A 21,275-nucleotide genomic window follows, 5' to 3' on the forward strand; every position below is an offset into this window, starting at 1 on the left:
AATGTTACTGTATTTTTAAACAGCTTTCTTGAGATATAATTGATATACAATGAACAGCTCATATTTAACCTACATAGTGTGATAAGTTTTAATATATGTATATATCATGAAGCCATTACTATATTCAAAGTAAGGAGCATATCTATCATCATCTTCCAAAGTCCTTGTCCTCCTATCCATAGGCAACCGTTGCTCTTCTTTCTGTCACTACAGATTACTTTGCATTTTATAGACGTTTATATAAATGGAACAAAAAGTAGGTATTTTTAAAATCTGGCTTCTTTTACTCACCACAGTTGTTTTGAGATTCATCCAAGTTGTTTCATATATCAATAGTTCATTTCTTTTTATTGCTGAATACCATTTCTTGCTATAGATGTACCGCAATGTGTTTATCCATTTACATATTGATGGATACTTGGGTTGCTTCTAGTTTTTTACTATTGTAAATATAATTGCTATAAATATTCACGTAGAAGTCTTGATGTGGACAATATACTTTCATTTTGGGTCCGGGGGTGGGGTTGCTGGGTCATTGTAACTCTATGTTTAACCATTTGAGGGACTTCTAAACTGTTTTCCAAAATGATTGCATCATTTTACATTCCCAGCAGCTATGCAACTGGAACTCAGAGCTCCAGTTGTTCCAAATCCTCATCAACACTTGGTATGGTCAGTTTAAAAAAATGTTAGATGATTTAATGGATGTATATTGGCATCTCATTGGGTTTTAACTTGCATTTTCCTAATGGTTAATGATGTTGAGCATTTTATCATGTATTTCTTTACCGCTCATATATCTTCTTTGGTCAAGTGTCAGTTCAAATCTTTTGCTTGTTTTCAACTGGGTTTTTAGCTTCTTATTTTTGAAAATAAGCAATCATTCTCGTATACTCTGGATATGAGTCCTCCTTTATCAGATATATGATTGGCAAATATTTTCTCCCAGTCTGTTGCTTGTGTTTTAATTATTTAAAAAGTATATTGAAAACTAAATTTTTAAATTTTGATGAAGTCAATTTTATGTATTTTTATTCTTGGTGCTTTAATTAAGAAATCTTTGCCTAACCCAAGCTCACTATGATTTTCTCTTATGTTTTCTAGACGTTTTATAGTTTTCATTTTTACATTTAGGTCTACAAAGCAGTCTGAGTTAATTTTAGAGTACGGTGCAAGATAGTAGTTCAACTTCATTGTTTTCGATGTGGATATCCCATTTACCCAGCACCATTTGTTGAAAAATATTATCCTTTTTCTATTGAATTGTTTTGACATTTTTTTTTTGTTGAAAATCAACTAGCCATATATGTGTGCACCCATTTATGGACTCTTTATTTTGTTTTATTAATCTATATGTCTATCTTTATGCCAATACCACAATGTCTTGATTGCTGGAATTTTATAGTATGTCTTGAAATCAGGTTATAATAAGTCCTCTAACTTTGTTCTTCAATGTAAATGTTATTTTTGCAATTCTATATATCCTTTACATTTACATGTAAGTTTGAAAATCAGCTTGCCAAATTCTATGAAAAAATCTTTGCTGGGATTCTGATTGGGATTTAATTATATCTATAAAACAATTTGGGGACATATTCACAATATTGAGTCTTCTGACCTGTGAACAAGATACATCCCTCCATTTATTTAGGTCTTCTTTAATGTCTCTCATCAACATTTTGTAATTTTCAGTGTATAGGTCTTGCACATATTTTTATCAAGTTTATCTATAAGTATTTCAAATTTCTGATGTAATTTGTAAATGTTAATTTTATTTCAATTTTTAATTATTAATTGCTAGTATACAGAAATCCAATTGGTTTTTGAATGCTGACTTGCACCCTGTGAGCTTGTTTACCTCATGTATTAGTTCTAAGTAGCTTTTTTGTAGTCTTTGGAATTTTCTAGATAGACAATCATGTTGTCTGTAAATAGAGATAGTTGTAAAACTATAAGTAATTCTTATTTTAATCTGTATGTCTTTTATTTCTTCTTCTTGTCTTATTGCACTGGCAAGAACTTCCAATGCAATATTAAATAAAAGTAGCAAGAGCAGACATCCTTGCCTTACTCTTCATCTTAGGGTGAAAGATTTTAGTCTTTTGTTATCAAGTATGATGTTAACTATAATTTTTCAATAGTTGCCCTTTATCAGGTTGAGGAAGTCCCCATCTGTTACTGGCTTGCTGAGAGCTTTTATCTTGAATGGGTATTGAATTTTGTCAAATGTTTTTTCTGTTTCTATTGAGATAATCATATGGGATTTAAAAAATTTGTAGCCATTATAATCACATACTGCATTGACTGATTTTTTTTAATCATAAAGAAAACTCTTCCTTGACCTGTGTGCCATTTGTTTATTTTCCTTTGATTTTTGGTTATTGAACTAATCTTGTATTTCTGGGATAAATAATACTTACTTGGTCATGATGGTTACCCTTTTAATATATTGTTGGATTCAATTTGCTAAAATGTTGTTAAGGGTTTTGCAACTGTGTTTATGAGGGGCATTCATCTATAGTTTTCTTTTCTTGTAATGTCTTTATCTGGTTTTGATAGTAGGTTAATACTGGACTCATAGAATGAATTGGAAAGTGTTAACCTCCTGTTCTATATTTTAAGAGTTTATGTTGGATTATTATTATTTCTTCCTTAAATGTTTGTTATTCACCAGTGAAGACATCTTGGTTACCCCTCTGTGATTCTTGAGGACCCTTTCATTTTTAACACTTTGCAGTTCTAATAAGATATTTATCATCAATTTTTCCATTTTAGATGTGTGTATCTCTCCTTCTATCTCCTTATTTCTTGTCAGTCTCTGTCTCCTGCCTTTTTCCCATAGTCTCTGTCAGGTGAGTGTCTGACAGAGTCTGTAGGTGCTGGCCAGCCATTTCAGAGAAAGCTGAGGAAACTGTTTCAATTTGTAGTTTCTCCAAAGCACTGATGGTTGTAATATACCTTAGTCACTAGAGTAGATAACTGACCATTGTCCTAAACCAGTGGTTGTCAAATCAGTGGGCAATAAGCCAGTAAGTAAAACCCAGTCACCTGTGAAGGACTGAGGCAGGAGTTAGAAGGACTGCATTTTCAGACTTGACATGGATACTTCTAAGTATGAGTCTCTCTGGGCCTCAGTCTGACTACCTGTAAAATTAGGAACTGGATCTCTAGATCTGAATCTCTAGATTCCAAAAATGAAAGTAAATAAACAATAGCAGCACAGAGAAGGAGGCCAAATAAAGTAATAAGGTGCTAATAAGACAACTTATGTTTTCAGTGATTATTTGACTTTACAAGTTTTGACCCTCAAAATAGGTAGCCTGTTAAAGTTGGCATGTTTTGAGACAAAGTGTGGAAGGTTAAACATGGGATTTGTTTAGATGTTGAATGCTTGGAAAAGAATGTTTTCCAGTATTGCTGTGCCAACCCAGAAAAACACCACTACATTCTAATGAAGAAAAGAAATAAAACATTGGCAGGATTAAATGCCAGGATAAATATGAAAACACTTCTAGAATTTTTAAATAAAGTCTTGCTACAAATCTGGAGTAGAGTTCTAGACACAATGGGTGGTGAGTAGCTACCAAAGTAAATGGAGTTAGAGAGGCTGAGAACTGGAAGAAAGAGCTTCTCAACGTGGTGTTTAATTAGAAAATAGAAAAAGCTTTGAAATTAGCTTCCCTGAACAAGAGCATTTCATTTACTCATTGGAAAAAATAACTATCTAGCAGTTAACTCTAGGTCCTGCACAAGGCTAGAGAAATAGTTAATAAATGAAGCTCAGCTGTAGGTCACTCTCCAGTCAGACACAGAGAGAATGAAGAGCAGGGATCCTGCCATCTCAGTCCCCAAGGAAGGCCAGGGTGTTGCATTTCTTTCCTCTGGAGCTCCCCAACTAACCCCTGAAGTGCCCTTACTTGCCTCCTTTTAAGTGTTTTCCACCAATGCTTTCAGTTGTCTTACTAATATTTGCTGGCAACCCAGCCAGGTGTGCCAGCATACAATTGGCACAATCCTGAGCTACCTGCCACCAACCCTACATGGCCTCCATGCCCTACTTATGCCATTCTGACCATGCTCATTTATCCCAATCAGGTTTAGTATCTTTACTATGTTCTGGGGACTCTGAAGAAGGGTGGAGATGGGGCAGAAACAGGGGGATATTTCTGGCAACAGAGACTCCAATTCATAGTGACATGTTCTCCACTTAGTGTTGGGTACAACAGTTGGATAGCAAGCCTCAGAACATGGCCTCCTAATCCTATTTGTTAGTTTGTCATTATGTTCACCTTGCCAGGAAGCCTGGGCTCTTGAATAGAGCCATCTCTGCCCCTTCACCTCTCTCTCTCATCTACCTCTTCCCCAGCTTTGCCCCTTCTTTGGCTTTGTTCCTTCTTTGGCTTTGCTCCATCATTCCCTCATTTGAGCTTTTATTAGTTCCCCACAACAACAGGAATTTGTGAAAGCCTGTAATTTATTTGGAGACTTTGGCTCTTGGAGTACCCTCTCCCCCATTTTCAACTCAGAGGGAGAGCTCAGAGAGGTTGGCTTTTGGCAGCCAAGGAATGAAGAATCTGGTCTCGCATTTGAGTTCTTTTCTGAGCAGTCTCCCTGTACTTCAAAGACATTAGCCTGTGAGCCTGGGTAAGGAGCCAGGGCACTAATTGGGCACTTGAGTGAAAAGACTTTGAATATAAGGAAACTTGAGGGCCAATAGGTCCAGGATGGAGCTGGAAAGGCCAGAGTTCTGCTTTTGTACTGCCCAGGCTCAACAGAAGCTCAGCTGGCTATGGGTGCTTAGAGGAAAGGGGGGGGGGATGCCTGGTAAATACAGACATTGTGTTCACTTCAGGTACAGGCCTTTTGGGGCCAACTCTCTGGGAGTACTTAACTCACCTGAGGGTAGTGGTTGAGGCTGAAGAGAAGTCTGAGAATCACTGGATGAAAGCTGTGGATGGTGCATTGGACAGAAAGTTTATTAGTCAGAAATTAGATGCTTGCTTAGCACTTAGCACAGCTGTACATTGAAAATAATGCTCTCAGCCTGATGGAGTTGTGGCATGCCATCCCTGATTTTGCCAAGTTTGTTTATAAAGATGACCCTCTATATCTCCTGTTAAAATCTACTTTTCACCCTTCCGAACTCTCCCATATCTCAGCTGCTTCATTAAAATCTCTTTGTCTGCCTCATATGAGAGCAAGGGTAATATGGGAAACAACAAAAACTCCCTAGTTTTGAGTCCAAGGACTGTTGAGGGCTCTAGAAATGAGTATCTATGCCTTATATTTTCCAAAAAAAGGAAACTCAGTAAAAGAAAGTTAAAGGGTAACCAATAGCATTCATTTATTATCAATATGATTATAATTATCATTATTATTATTATCATCACTATTGGTTCTTCTTTCTTAAATATAGTCATCTCTTGATAATTTTTCTGTTACTGAATTTCCTCTGACAACCTTTCATGCTAACAACCCTTTAAATATTTGTTATACCATGCTATTCTTCTTCAGTCAATAATGTAGCTATTAAATTACCTTTTTTTCCCTTAACATAGTGAATTTTCTTTCACTTGGAATGGCTGACTTCTCTAAAACTCTTTAAGTAGAAACTTTTACTCTGGTCTTGAACCATGGGATTTTTACATTTTATTGCCCTATTTTAAGAAAAGCGTTCCTTATTCTACTATGAGATCCTTAATGGCAAGGACCATATGTCACTCACTTAGCATCCTCAGTGCCTTTGGGATAGCCATGTTTTTGGGCCAGAGAGGACATTAAATAACTGTTGAATAAATGAATATCATATGTAGATGGCTTCATTTTTTTAATGTAGATTTAACATTAAAAACTATATCAAGGTAACTTTCCCCTATTCCTTCTATGAAGTATGGCTAAAAACACTGGCCATTATATATAAAACAAATATAAGAAGGCTGAAAGGTAGAGAGAAGAAAGCTGATGTACTAGGTACCTCAGAACCCAAGGAACAACAAAGTGATGAATTACCTGGGTTTTCTTTTTGCCTCATACATCTTAGACCTGGAGCTGAAAAAGCACACAATCCAGACATGCCAACAGGAACAGATAAAATGAGCCCTAAGAAAAGACTGATTTCTCTGTCCAAATGACCAGGAAAGGGGCAGCCTTGCACGACAGAAATCTTTTAGACAATAACCACTCCACTTCAGCCAAACACCATGGGAAAAAAATGCATCCCCTCTGACCTTTACCAACAAAGGCCTAGTGAGGAACTTTGACTTCTACAATCACCCAGTCTGTCCCCCTACCATTCCAAGGTAATGTCAGAGAAAACTGAGTAGAGAGCCAGGAATGTCATCCTCAGTGGTAACAAGACCTATTCCTCCTCTGAATTATTTCCCAAATAAGTGAAAAACTCAAATCCATACAAAAATTTGCACATGCATATTTTAGTACCTTTATTCATAGCTGCCAAAAATGTGGAAGCAACCAAGATGTCCTTTGGTAGCTGAACTGATAAATAAACTGTGGTACATCCAGACAATGGAATATTATTCAGCGCTTAAAAAAAAGAGCTATCCAGTCATGAAAAGACATGGGGAAAGCTTAAATGCATATAACTAAAGAAACCAATCTGAAAAGGCTACACACTGTATGATTCCAACTATATAACATTCTAGAAAAGGCAAAACTATGGAGACAGTAGAAAGATCAGTGGTTGCCAGAGGTCAGGAGGGGAGGAGGGATGAATAGGCAGAGCATGGTATTTTTAGGGCAGTGAAAATATTCTGTATGATACCATAATGATGAATACATGTCATTAACATAAAAAGCTATATCAAATATAATTCAAACTTTCTTTGACTGTACAAAAGATACTTTCAAGCCAAATCATCAGTTTTCATTGTATTGTAGATGTTCAGAAGGGCCAAATAATGGTGAGTTGTAGTTAATAAAATGCCAGTAAGATAATTTACTGAAAATTTAAGTATTTTTTTCATTTTTGACAATACACTCAAACTAATTTTTTTAAGAAATATACATACATCATAACTGAGATATTCTACCAGCACTTTCTGGTTCCCTGCACCTTCTCATTTTTAATATAATACCAGATTTATTGAGGTATAATTTACATATGGTAATATTCACCCTTTTTGTATGCTCAGTTCTATGAATTTTGACCAAAAGATACCACCATTATAGTCAAGGTATATAATATTTCATTACTCCAAAAATTTCCTTCATGGTCCTCTATAATGAATCCTCTCTCCCAACATTTCCTCCTGGTATCCACTGATCTGTTTGACCCCATAGTTCTGCCTTTTCAGAATTAAATATAAATGAAATAATTTGTGTCTAGCTTCTTTTCACTTAGCATAATGCCTTTGAGAATTGTCCAAGTTGTTGTGTGTACCAATAGTTCATTCCTGTTTATTGCAGAGTTGTATTCCCCTGTATTAATGTATATCCACTTGTTTGTCCATTCACCAGCTGAAGTACATTTTGAGTTATTGCCAGGCTTTAGCAGTTATGAAAAATCTGCAAAAAAATCTAGGTACATGTTTTATGTAAATATAAGTTTTCATTTATCTTGGGTAAATACCCAGGAGTGTGATTTCAGGGTCATATGGTAATTGTATGTTTAACTTTTTTTGAATATGTAAATGTATTACTTTATTATTTTTAAATTTTATTTTATTGAGTTATAGTCAGTTTACAATGTTGTGTCAATTTCCAGTGTAAAGCACAATTTTTCAGTTATGCATGAGCAGACATATATTCATTGTCAAATTCTTTTTCACCATGAGCTACCACAAGATCTTGTATATATTTCCCTGTGCTATACAGTAAAATCTTGTTTATCTATTCTACATATGCCTGTCAATATCTACAAATTTCAAACTCCCAGTCTGTCCCTTCCCACCTGCCTCATCCCTGGCAACTACAAGTTTGTATTCTGTCTATGAGTCTGTTTCTGTTTTGTATTTATGTTCATTTTTTTTTAGATTTCACATATGAGTGATCTCATATGGTAATTTTCTTTCTCTTTCTGGCTTACTTCATTCAGAATGACATTCTCCAAGGACATCCATGTTGCTGCAAATGGCGTTATGTTGTCATTTTTTATGGCTGAATAGTATGCCATTGTATAAATATACTACTTCTTTATCCAATCATCTGTCAATGGACATTTAGGCTGTTTCCATGTCTTGGTTATTGTACGTAGTGCTGCTATGCACATTGATATATAAGCAGCTCATATGATTTAATAAGGAAAAAAACAAACAACCTAATCCAAAAATGGGCAGAAGACCTAAACAAGCAATTCTCCAAGGAAGAAATACAAATGATCAATAGGCACATGAAAAAAATGCTCAATATCACTAATTATCAGAGAAATGCAAATCAAAACTACAATGAGCTATCACCTCACACCAGCCAGAATGGCCATCATTCAAAAGTCCACAAATGACAAATGCTGGAGAGGCAATAGAGAAAAATGGAACCCTCCTACACTGCTGGTGGGAATGCAGTTTGGTGCAGCCACTATGGAAAACTGTGGAGATTCCTCAAAAGACTAGGAATAGACTTACCATGTGACTCAGTCATCCCGCTCCTGGGCATATATCCAGAAGGAACCCTACTTCAAAAAGACACCTGCACCTCTATAGCAGCACTATTTACAATAGCCAAGACACGGAAACAGCCTAAATGTCCATCAACAGATGACTGGATAAAGAAGAAGTGATATATCTATACACTGGAATACTATTCAGCCATAAGAACTGACAACATAACGCCATTTGCAGCAACATGGATGTTCCTGGGGAATGTCATTCTAAGTGAAGTAAGCCAGAAAGAGAAAGAAAAATACCATATGAGATTGCTCATATGTGGAATCTAAAAAAAAAGAGCATAAATACAAAACAGAAAAAGACTCATAGACATAGAATACAAACTTTTGGTTGCCAAGGGGGTGGGAATGGACAGACTGGGAGTTCAAAATTTGTACATACTGACAAGTATATGCAGAACAGATAAACAAGATTATACTGTATAGTACAGGGAAATATATACAAGATCTTGTGGTAGCTCACAGTGGAAAAAAATGTGACAATGAATATATGTATGCTCATGTATAACTGAAAAATTGTGCTCTACACTGGACTTTGACATAACATTGTAAAATGACTATAACTCAATAAAAAAAAGTTAAAATAAATAAATAAATAAAAATACTTTTTAGTGGTTTTATAGGGGTATCTCTTGTGGTTTTAATATGCATTTCTTGAATAATTAATTATATTGAGCATCTTTTCATGTGCCTAATTGCCATTCACATTGTGTGTTTGTATGTATGTGAAATGTCTATCCAAATCTTTTACGTATGTTTTCTAAAATATATTTTTATTGAAATATAGTCAGTTTACAATGTGTCAATTTCTGGTGTATAGCACAATGCTTCAGTCATACATGAATATATATATATTTATTTTTTATATTATTTTTCACCATAAGTTACTACAAGATATTGAATATAGTTCCCTGTGCTATACAGTATAAACTTGTTTCTTTTACCCATGTTTTAAACTGGATTGTTTGCTTCCTTCATATTGAATTGTGAGAATCAACTCACATTTGTACTCTGAATACCAGTCTTTTATCATATGTGTATGTTGTAAATATTTTTTCCCAGTCTGTGTCTTGCCCTTTCATTTTCATATTATAATGGTATTTTTCAAAGAGCAGAAATTCTACATTTTGATGAAGTTTAATGTATCAATTTTTAAATGGATCATACTTTTTGTAAATATCTAGGAAATCTTTGCCTAAATAAAGGTCAGAAAGATTTTCTCCTAGACTTTCTTCTAGATGTTTTAAGCTTAACATGTGAGTCTATGATCCATTTGTATTAATTTTTGTATCTGGTGTGACTTTTGGTAGTTATAAAGCTCTCATACATATGATCACATCTGATCATCATTAGACAAAAAACTTTGAGGAAGGCACATGGGGAATTTTAATCCCCATTTTACAGATGAGAATACTGAGGATTAGAGAAGTGCTGTGTGACTTGCTCAAGGTCCCATAGCTGATAAGAGGTCAAGTTGCAAGGTATGAGGTAAAATTGTGATGAGAGTTCAGTTCTCTTGCTGTCTCAGGCCAGTACTTTTGGAGCCAGCCAGCTAGGACTCAAGATGACACCCTCAGCAAGGCAAAGATTCCCAGTGGAGATCTGAGCAATGTGTTATGCTCTGAGGTAAGAGACACAGACAGTGGACTAGTCTAACCTCAGCTGTACTCCTCTGGCCCATTAGGGGCTCTACAATTGAAGAAAGCCAGAAGTTGGCTTGGCACCCTGCTCAGGTGACACTCAATGAGTACTTTTTGATGATGATGATGAAAACTTGGAATGTGTTCAGAGGAGAGCTCTCAAAGTAATTACAGAGTTAGAAATTAAAGCTAAGAGGAAAAGTTAAGGAAACTAAGATTGTTTAGCCTAGAAAAGAGAGGCCCAAGATGAAACTTGATAACAGCCTTCAAACAAACAGAAAAATAGCTTAGGCTTTCCGAGGGCTGAGCAAGGGGAAATGGGCTGGAAGAATCTAAGTAAAAGGGCAAATTTCTTCCTCCCTGTTGAGCATTGTTACAGACACTTAAGAGCCTTTATAAACAGAATAAACTCTTGTTTGAGTTTGGAGTCAGGGATTTGCCAAACATGGGCTCTGATGAAGGATTTCCACATGAGGGTTGCATGACCCTCTTGCACAGTGTCCTTATCAATCTTTGGGTGGCTTCCGAACCTGTCCTATGTTCTCACGCATTTCCAGGACGTTTTCTGTGGCCTTCCCTACTCCTTAGTCTTAGCATCTTCACAGGACTCTTCCAATGACAAGACAAGCCTTACCTTAGCTTCTGAATGCTTAATTAACTCCCATGCTCCTTGACCCTGAAACAAAGTAGCGCAGTGCCTAAAGCTATAAATCTGCCTTAGAATCCCAGGAAGTTAGCCTGAAATGTTGGCTAGTCCAAATCTGACCCGAATGCTTGAATCCTCTGCTTTATATCTAGCCTCTGCTTGCATACCTCCAATGATGGGAAGCTTCATTCATCCCAATAGGAGATAATACAATGAACATTGGACTAGAAATAAGAAGAGTTAGGTTTGAGTCCCACCTCTGCCACTGACTTGCTGTATGATCTTGCTGTGTGAAAGTAAATCCCTTCACATTTCTGGACCTGTTTCTTTATCAGTAAAATGGTAGTGGAAAATCTCTTTGTTTCAGTTTGTGTTGATTTAACTGCTGTAACAAATGGCCCTAAGAAATTTGGTGGTTTAAAGGACAAGAAGTTTATTTCTTATGTAATATTCAGGGCAGGGGTTCCAGATTGGAGAGGGAGGGGGAACTTTGCTCCATATAGTTATTCAGGGACTGAAACAGAACTAATGGCAGTTCTGCCAGTCTTAATACATGGCTTCCTAGGTCACTCTGCAGTTATATAGCCCACAAGAAATTAGAAACATCATGGATTCTTTTTATGGTCCAGGCCTAGAAGTGCTGTGTGTCACTTTTACCCACATCCTATTGGTCAGAATTCAGTCACATGGTCATACCAAACAGCCCAATAGGCTGATAAATATAGTGCAGCTATGTGGTGGCTAGCTAGAAGACTCCATCATAGACTTGATCTCTAAAGGCCCCCTGCCCCAACTTTGATGTTCTGGGTGTGTTTATGAACTAGACTCCTGGTTCTCACATTGCCTTGCTATAGGCACTTTGAAAATTGCCTAACCTCCTTGGCCATTAGGGACTGGCAGGCTGGCAGTGCAGGTTAATGCAACACGCTCTGAGAAAGGCCAGAGAAGAACTGAGATACCAGCCACACCACCAGATACCACATTAAACTAAGGTGTCTTTGTTCTTCTTTTCTCTGCAGCATGGGTAGGAGCCCTCTCAATGGGCATGATCTTCTTCTGTTCTCCCATTGTGAGTATATTCACTGATCGTTTGGGCTGCCGAATCACAGCAACTGCAGGGGCTGCTGTCGCTTTCATCGGCCTCCATACCAGCTCCTTCACCAGGTAAGGATAGGTGTTGCTAGCCATTTGCCCAAGGCTGAGGTTTGGCTTATTTCTGAGCTTCAGCTAGAGACCTTCTTCTCATTGCAGAATCCCCTATGGCTCTTTCCATGAAGGGTCCTTAAAGGCCCTGCTCCCAAGAATTATTGTCTAATGGGATTCATCTAGGGTGGGTCCCCATTACACATTGGTAGGGAATATACCACAAAAGGACCCAAGAGTTCCAAAATGGTGGGAGGAGTCCAAACTTGGGAGTTAATACAGGTAGGCTCAAGTCCAGTTTTGGCAACCAAATGGCAATGGAACAATTGATGAATACCATTCCCCTCTCTGGGCCTCAATTTTTGTATCTGTAACATGAGGAGATTAGATCAGGTCTTTTCAGGTGTCTTCCAACTCTGCCATTCCATTTCTCTTCAGTGTGCTACGCATCTTGCACATCTCATGACCTCAACTGCCCTCTTGGGAATGAACTTCTAGAGTAAGCCCATGTGAACACCTACCATTACAGTATTCCTCAGGGAATCTTATGCTGAAAAAGAGGTCAGCTGAGCCCAAGGCTGTTTAGCATTTCTGGTCTTTTCCCAGGTATTTCTGGATGCCAATGTATGGACGGACAGATAAAGATTCATGTCTTGAGCATGAGAAGGGATGTTTAGCAGCATCCCTCACTGAGCTACAGACCAAGAACCCAGCTACCTAGCTAAGCCTAAGCTGGGTAAACTCAAACTCTAGTCCCATTGGTCTCACTGGTGGAACTTGGTGGTATCAGGCAAGGAGCAGGCTACAAGTTCACTTTCTGCTTTCTTTCTACCAGCTCTGCAGAAGCATGTCTGTAAGGGAGGGGAGAAATAAAAACCCTCTACCACTGCCTGAGGAATAAGGGATTCCTAAAGAACTCCGTTGACTTTCTGCCAAAGACACTTTGGAAGTTATGGTACCTCCTACTTCCAATCTGCCTGGGTTGGTGTAGGAGAATGCCTGCCTGGAGACACAGCTAACTTGTCAGAGACTTGCTTTCTGAGCTTGGCTCCCCAGAGAAGTACCATGGTTCTGTTCTCTAGGCCTAAGGTTCTACTCACAGCAGAGAATGATAATTGTGTTCTGCTGCAATTGGGCCCTGTGAGTTTGAGCCAGCTTTCTTTATGATTTGAGCATTTCCGGCTGCCCAGCCTAGCCTCCAGCAGAGCTTGGATCTGGCCTGCAATGGTTTCTTGGCTTGGTACCATCCAACTGGGACAGAGGCAGGGAAAACCATGTCCTGCCTGTAATCCATTCAGCACCCCCAGGGCAGCAGCTCCAAACACTTTCAGGACCCTTCTGGTGGTCGGCCTCATTTGCCCTCAGCAAGCTGGTGCCTGGCTCCTTGTGGGAAGGAGCTAGGCCTCAGAAGCGGCTCCAGTCTCAGCACTACATAGCAGAGGCCTGTTTTTTAAAGCCAAGCAGAGCAAAGTGTAAACAAATTAGCAACATACGGATCCCATTTTCCTTCCAATCTACATGAGCTCAGTTACAGCAGGGGAAGGAGCTCAGATGTGCTTTCTTCTGGCACTCTTCTTTAGGCACATTGGAGTAGGCGTTCTGTTCTCCAGCCCCTAGGATCCTCCCCCACCCACTTTGCCCTTTCTGTAATAACATCTTCAGAGCCAAGAAACTTTCTGGATGGTTTCACGTCTAGTGGAAGAATGGTTCTGCTTGTGGCTAGAATTCCAGGTCATCCTTCCTGTTCTCTGAATCAGGGCTCTGAGTTCCTTTGGATGGTGTGAGGTGGGGCAAAGTTCAGGCAGAGCTGGGGAGGCCTTGGCAAGCCTACTCAGGGACCTCCTGCCATGGGGCCCAGCTAGAAATAGATTCACCACACAGCATCCTGAACTGAATCCCATGTTTGCTCCCTCTGACCCTCCTCCCTGAAGGTCTCCCTTAGACTTTCCTAACTCCTCTCCCTTAGACGAGGCCCCCAGCCCAGGTTAGTGCCAAAGGGTATCTAGACCCTAATGGGATGAGGCCCCAAAGAATCTGACATAAGAGGAGCAATTGACTTAGCCATGTGTTCTAACTAGAAGCAACCCTTTTGGCACCAAAGCCCTTGCTCATATCCAATGAATGCAGGCAGATTGAAAGCAATGATGATGATAGCTATCTTAGAATCATGAGTACTAGCACCACTTCATCTCTGTGGCATAAGTCCAGTCCTTTAGTATGAGGACTGGGTCTACCTATGGAGAGGAACTGCCTGACCATGGAGAGTATTAGGTTATTAAAAGGTCAGATAAGAACTATTGCAAAATATGTGGAGGCATCAAAAAGAAGACAAAATTCTTCACTAGGTTGTGCTAATATTGTCTGAGGGCAGATGGCTGGCCGAGCTGACCTTCCCATGGCCTTTTCCCTCTGACACTTTGCCTTCTGTTAATAGGAGCTTATGGCCAAGGCAGGGCCCAAGAATTTTAGCGAGAAATGTCTTACTTGGCCAGGCCCACAACTTCTTTGAGGCACTACTTCCCATCAAGCAGCCAAACTACTCTGGAAAGCTAGTCTATATCATGTCCAGCAACAGAAGCCAGGCTCTGGAAGTTACAGGGACTCCTTACCTAAGGATCTCCATGACTATTATCTAAGGCCTACAGTAAAGGGTCTTAGGATATCCAGACCTTGGGCATGGTTGGGGAGGGGGTGTCTCTCAGGATACCACCAACCATTCTCTGAAATATTAAGGGCCTTGAGCATGGAGGAAGACACTGAAGAGTCCTATGGAGGGTCTCAACCTTCCAGGACCTTGGCTCCTTGCAGAACTTTCTTGTTACTTGGGATAAATCTTCGGTATCAGCCTCCCCCTGGCATCTAGGTGAGCAGTAGGTGGAACTATTTTCTTTAAGGCACTGACTTACTCCTTGTAGGCCCTCATCCAGACTTTGCATAGGCTAGCTGTGACTTTTGAACAATCCTCTCTGATGAGATGCTAGGATTCAGACTAGAGTCACACAGACCTAGAGTCAAGCGCAAGCTTTGCTGATCCCCAGTTATGCTACTTTGGGTAAATCACTTCACTTCTCTGGGCCTCTGTCTCCCCATCTACAAAATGGGGATCAGAAGGTCCTGTTCCTTGTCTGCTCTGAGGGTCAGTAATAAGTGGGCTGTAGGTTAAGGATGGGGGGAATTAAGGTCTCAGGAGGGTGGGAGGAGAAGGGCAGGTGGCTTGCTGGTCAGGCTTCTGAATGATAGCTCTTGGTGTCTCTTCCACAGCTCGCTAAGCCTGCGTTACTTCACCTATGGGATTCTCTTTGGTTGTGGCTGCTCCTTCGCCTTTCAGCCATCTCTCGTCATCCTGGGCCACTACTTCCAACGTCGCCTGGGTCTGGCCAATGGTGTGGTGTCTGCTGGGAGTAGCATCTTCTCCATATCCTTCCCCCTCCTCATCAAAACGCTGGGGGCTAAGATCCAGCTCGCCCAAACCTTCCAGGTGCTGAGTACCTTTATGTTTATTCTTACGCTGCTTTCACTCACCTACCGGCCCCTCCTGCCTAGCTCCCAGGACACCCCAAGCAAGAGAGGTGTTCACACCCTGTGCCAACGCTTTCTGGCTCAGCTCAGGAAGTACTTCAACATGCGAGTGTTCCGCCAACGTACTTACCGCATCTGGGCCTTCGGGATTGCTGCTGCTGCCCTTGGCTACTTCGTTCCCTATGTACACTTGGTGAGGAATACCAGGGTGGGTCTACCCTACCTGGCCCCAAGAAGCTGCCCTTAACCTGCCTGAAATCCAGAGGATAGGAGCAAAGGACACTGAAAGGGCAGAGCTGGGACCTTTAGAAAAAGACATAACAGTGGTTGGAAAGACCCAGAGTAGGAAAGAGCATAGCCTGAGGGAAGACCTCAATGGGAAATGGGGGAAGTTCCTTAGGGGAAGGCCTATGCCTATGGTTGCCCCCACTGATAAAGCTAGATAGATTTTCAGGAGAAGATAAGCATCACTGGGATACAGGAGACTGCCCTAGGGGACCCAAAGATAGGGTTTTCTAAGAGTGTGTTTTATGGAATGCTGGTCTTTGTGGTCAGCTAATTTTGTTTAGGAAATAACTAGATCTCTCTAGCTTCATAATGTGTATCAATCTTTTAAAGATACCAAAAAGCCTGCAGTAATCAATTCAGCTTTCTTTAACCAGCATCCACCCAACTTATATGGTCACAGAACTGTTGATTTTAGTCCAGCTGTTATCTTCCACAGATCTTGTGTTTCTTAAAACACACTTTGGAATATTATCTGGAGGTTGGTGGATCTTTCTACCCTCATGACCTGCTGTTTCCCCAGGCTATCAGTTCCGGGTCTGAGAATGGGGAGATTATATGGGAACCCTTGGATTTTTTCAGTTGTGAAGGCTGTATTCTGTCCTGCCAGAACTTGGAAGGGGCTTGGAGATACTCACTGCCCTCAGCTATTGCTCAGAAGCCCAGAATCCAGACAGCTAAGGGATAAGCAACTTACTAAGCTGTTAGAAGCAGCCAGAGAGCTTGTCCTGGCACGAGGGCTACAGGGGAGGAGGCTACAGGAGAAGGCACTTCTGCCATAGTCCAAGGGAATAAGCAGTAGAGGGTTCTGGGTATGCCAACAGTCAACCACTCAGCTCCTCTTCTTCTTCATATCCTGTGGGGCCTGGTGCTATGCTTTTCAGATGAAGTATGTGGAAGAGGAGTTCTTGGAAATCAAGCAGACCTGGGTGCTCTTGGTGTGTATTGGGGCTACCTCAGGCCTTGGGCGCCTTGTGTCAGGCCGTGTCAGTGACTCCATTCCTGGCCTTAAGAAGATCTACTTGCAGGTGAGTGTGACCACCCTGTCTACTGTGGGGAGAACAGCCTGCCACAGGTGCTATGGTATCCTATCCCCAACCTTTGGGACAGAATGGTAGGGTGTGTAACTGCTGTGCCCTAGGCCCTAGCTCTGACATCAGCTTGTTGTGTGACATGGGCAAGTTGATCAAATTCTCTAAGCCTCAGTTTCCTTTGCTTTTAAGTGAAGGCCATCATCCTTGTTCTGCTTCCTTCAAGTGAGTATCCAGTGAGAGCAGTGTAAATGGAACCTCTAAAAGCACTTTCAAAGAAAATGTTTATTAATGAAGGCTCTCTCACCTGAAAGAGGGAAACTGAAGCCAGGAGTTAAATGCCGCCCCCAGTAAGGACTGATCTCATTGCTACCTTATACTCTCTTGGAGGGTCTTGGGCTTCTGTAGTGCTCTGTGGCCCAATGTCTCTCTCCTCCAGGCCTAGGCCCAGGTCATCACTTCTAATACTTCCAGAGCTACTTGGCACTAAACACTGGCTCTCAAATGCCATCCTCTTGATGGATGCAAAAAAAGTGCCAGAAAAGCCCAGACCTCACTTCCCCCTCTCTAGGCCTCACTTTCCTCCTTTGTGCACTAAGAATAATTTTTGCCTTTCCTATCTCACCTCGTAGGTGAGGATCAAAATAAGTATAGGTGTGACCTGGCTTTGAGAAGTAAAAAATGTTATAGCCATACAAAGCCATACAAATCCTTCTCACACTGACACAGGTGGCCTCATATTATGGGATGCCTGGGAGGCCATTTTCTGTGTAAACTGGGCTCTAGTCCAGCTTGAATACAAACTACCAGTCAAGCTGTCTGTCTTTGTGTACCTGGCAACAATATAGCCTTCTGAACTGGCTCATGCTTTTGGCTCATGCAGCTGGGTTTACCAGAAGGTGCCCAAGTGTGGAACCCTGTGGAGGGGCAATGGCAGCCCCAGAAAACATGTGGTCATAAATAATCCATCAGGAAGGTGCTTGAGTTCTGACTCCCTGGAGAAGCCCTAAAAGCACTTCCAACGGGCCCTGACTGTACTCACAGCAGGGATTTCTCTGTCTTCTGACAGCCCCAAGTGTTTTCCTAAATACCCTTATATGTCTTGGATGAGGATATGATTAAGGTTTCTTGTTGTGTTTAACTTTGTGTTAGATTTGCAAGAGCTAGTGAATCTGCTTTGTCAGAACTAGGGGTTCCATTATGGTCCATCCAGTCCAATCTCTCATTACACTGATGGAGAAACTGAAGGGAAGACTTAGACAGCAGTGGCAGAGCTGAACTGCTATGTAGCACTCTTCCCATATTCCACTTTACCCTAAGTGATGGATGGCAGAGCCAAGTCCCAGCCATGATAAGTGACTTGACCAAGGTCAAACCAAAAGCCTGTGATTGAGATAAACCAATTATGACATTTTTAGTTCCTGTGAAAATATCAGCAAATCCCTTACCTGAGTGGCTTTTTGCATAGGACTATATATGTGGCTTTCCCAGCCTCTTGCATACCATGCCTGTGGATCTTCCCTGTCAGTATCAGCAGTTCCAAGATGCCAAATGGTGCTGGAAATCAGGATAAGCTAGCATTGGGCCACGGCTTTATCTTCAGGAAAGGCAACAGCCCTTGCCTAGCCATATAGCTCATTTCTCACCATAGCCTCTAGGAGAGACGTAGGGCCAAAGCAGCTTTTGCTTTCTATAGTGCAGAGGGAGTTCCAAGGGAGGCAGAGACATTAGCTAATCAGAAGCAGAGCTAGGCTTAAGGCCCAGTGCTTCTGTTTATTACTTCCCCTACCCACCCATCATTCTCTCCCCTTTTCCACTCTTATTTAAACCCCACTTTACCATTTAGAATAATTAAAAATAATCTGAGAACTTTATAGCTGAAACGTATCTTCATCAACTTGTAGTCTAACTCCCTCATTTTACAAACTGAGGAACTAAGGCCCAGAGAGGGAAAGTGATTTGTCTAAAGTCTTTGTGCTGGTAAGTGTCTCAGGCTGAGAGCACAAGACAATGAATGAACTTCTTTCTCTTGAGCTACTCAAGATAATCCATCGCAGGAATTTGCCTCCTTTTTTCCCTGGGTCAGGTGCAAGAATGAGGGTCTGGGAGAGGAAAGTAGGTACACAGAGCTTCAGGTTCTGAAGAGCCATCCACTAGACCCTGTGGTTCCTACTATTGATGAAGACAGGCACATCTGTCTGGTGTCAAGCCCCTAGACAGTCTGTTGGAAAGGAAATGATGACAACCTGCAGGACAACCACACTTTGGGCCAATTCTTGAGGCCTGATTCTCAGTTCCAAGAGGGATTTTTAAATTCCAAATCTTGGCAAGATGTCATGGAAGATGTTAAGAGGCAGTTAGACACAATAGGTAGTAATTAGAGCAAATTGAAATCAGTTAATGGGGTCCTTTGTATTATATGATGATATTAACTCTTAATTGCCATACTATTATAGCTTGGTTGATATAGCTTGGTTTCATCTTACAGTTGTGCATGAATACCTAGAGAAGAAACTAAGATATATAAGTCTTTATTCCTAGATTCTGAGTAGCTATTCCAAGACAGCCTTGGCAAAGTTCAAAAGTCCCTCAACAAAGAGATTTCCTCAGACGGCATGACCAGGACATTTCTTATCCTCTCTAAAAACCAACCAGTTAGCCTAACAAACCCACTGCCAGCAACAAAACAGGAAATCTTTAGGGCTTGAGACATCCTTGACCTTCCTACCCACCTTCCATGTGGTGATAATGGTGACATATCCTTATCATGCGGTGACTTACCCTTCCTGGGTAAGGCAGTCTGCTTATGTGAACTACTGGAAAATCCTAGGTCCTGTCAAGGCATTGGTAAACAGATCAGGTCTTAGCCCTGACCCTGGGACAACCTGACTCCACTGGCTACAAGTGGGTGGGGGAAAGAGCTCCTTTCTCTACCCACAGCCCAGCTCTTCAGTCTGGCTCACTGACATAGGTTGCAGATGACCTCAATCAAAAGGCCAGTTGTGTTTCCAGTGGCCCTTCTCTCTATTGAGATGGGAAAAACAGCCTCTGGAAAGGCAGCTTCTTTACTTCAGAGTCATTTTTCTCAGCCCAAAGAAAGCCCAGTGGCTAGTTAGTGCCCTTGGGCTGGCTTCAGTTTCCCTAGACCTCCTCCTAGTGTCTTGGTTCTCCTTAAAGACCCTTTTGTTGCCTTTGCAGGGTGCCCAGACAAGCCTAGAAGTCCCCAGAGCCACCCTAAGATATCTGTGATGGGTAATGTGTCCCATGACCTAAAGCCTAAGGAACCTGGGTGAACCTCCCAATGGTCTTCACACCAAGATGTTTTCTAAAAGCAGTCTCCCACAGAAATGGGCACTGGCTCCTTTCCCATTTTAGGAAGCTGTGCCTTCCATTCATGCATCCAATCATTATTCAAGTCATCCTCACTTCCTCCCCTTCCTTTTCCCATACCTAACTTGGATCTAAGAACACCAGCGTGGTCTGATCCCAGACCCTGATGCCTGGGGCAGACAAACACAAGAATCAGAAAGTAGAAACAGCAATTTTGTTTATCTTAGAGTCCAGTGAAAAGACAACTTCTTGAAGACAGGGACCATGCCCTTTACCTTTTAAAAAATCTTGACAGAATCAAAGTTAAATAAGGGATCTCTTAAGAACTTTGAATCCTAAGTCCCTCTAAGCAGGACTTAGAAGGGGCCTAAGTAACTATTTAGTCCAACTAGTCTTTCTGTTGACATCCTTTTGCCCCATTTTACAGATGGTATAAATGAGGCCCTAAGGAAAGAGATGTGATTTATTATGTGGTCTTGGCGGGCAAGCACAACATGACCTCAGTCTATTGCTCCTCTAGGTCATCTCCTTCCTGCTCCTGGGCCTGATGTCCATGATGATTCCCCTATGCCGGGGCTTCGGGGGCCTCATCGTCGTCTGCCTCTTCCTGGGCCTGTGTGATGGCTTCTTTATCACCATCATGGCTCCCATCGCATTTGAGCTGGTGGGCCCCATGCAGGCCTCACAGGCCATTGGCTACCTCCTGGGCATGATGGCCCTGCCAATGATTGCTGGACCCCCCATTGCAGGTGAGGATGATATATAGGGAGGGTATGAGTGGGGGAGTCCTGTCTTCCTTGGGATCTAGCTCTCCTAAGAATTTCTGGTTGAAGTCCCTTTTCTTCTCATTCTCTATTTATGCAGCCTTGTCAGAGTGCACGAAACCCCTTAGCACTATTGGTGAAAGTGACTAAGCACAGTATATGTGCATGGATTCACATTGGGAAATGGGCTTTTCATGGCTGTATATCTGCTTCAGTGGAGTCTTACTGTAGACATTCCAGGAGGGTAGAGAGAGAAATGGGTTTGGCCTTCTTGGCCATTCTATTGGTCCAGAATCT

General features: G+C 41.2%; 1 protein-coding gene across 2 annotated transcripts in view; it reads left to right on the forward strand.

The window, feature by feature from the left end:
* Positions 1–21,275, forward strand: part of SLC16A2 (solute carrier family 16 member 2) — a 94,715-nt gene that overhangs the window by 69,568 nt on the left and 3,872 nt on the right. For both annotated transcript variants that reach the window (XM_074358937.1, XM_010967571.3), the window contains 4 exons: positions 11,926–12,070; positions 15,311–15,761; positions 16,738–16,881; positions 20,735–20,963. In XM_074358937.1, the coding sequence (XP_074215038.1) occupies positions 11,926–12,070; positions 15,311–15,761; positions 16,738–16,881; positions 20,735–20,963 (969 nt within the window). The remainder of the gene's footprint in view (positions 1–11,925; positions 12,071–15,310; positions 15,762–16,737; positions 16,882–20,734; positions 20,964–21,275) is intronic.

This window comes from Camelus bactrianus, chromosome X (genome assembly GCF_048773025.1).
Source record: "Camelus bactrianus isolate YW-2024 breed Bactrian camel chromosome X, ASM4877302v1, whole genome shotgun sequence".
Lineage (NCBI taxonomy): Eukaryota > Metazoa > Chordata > Mammalia > Artiodactyla > Camelidae > Camelus > Camelus bactrianus.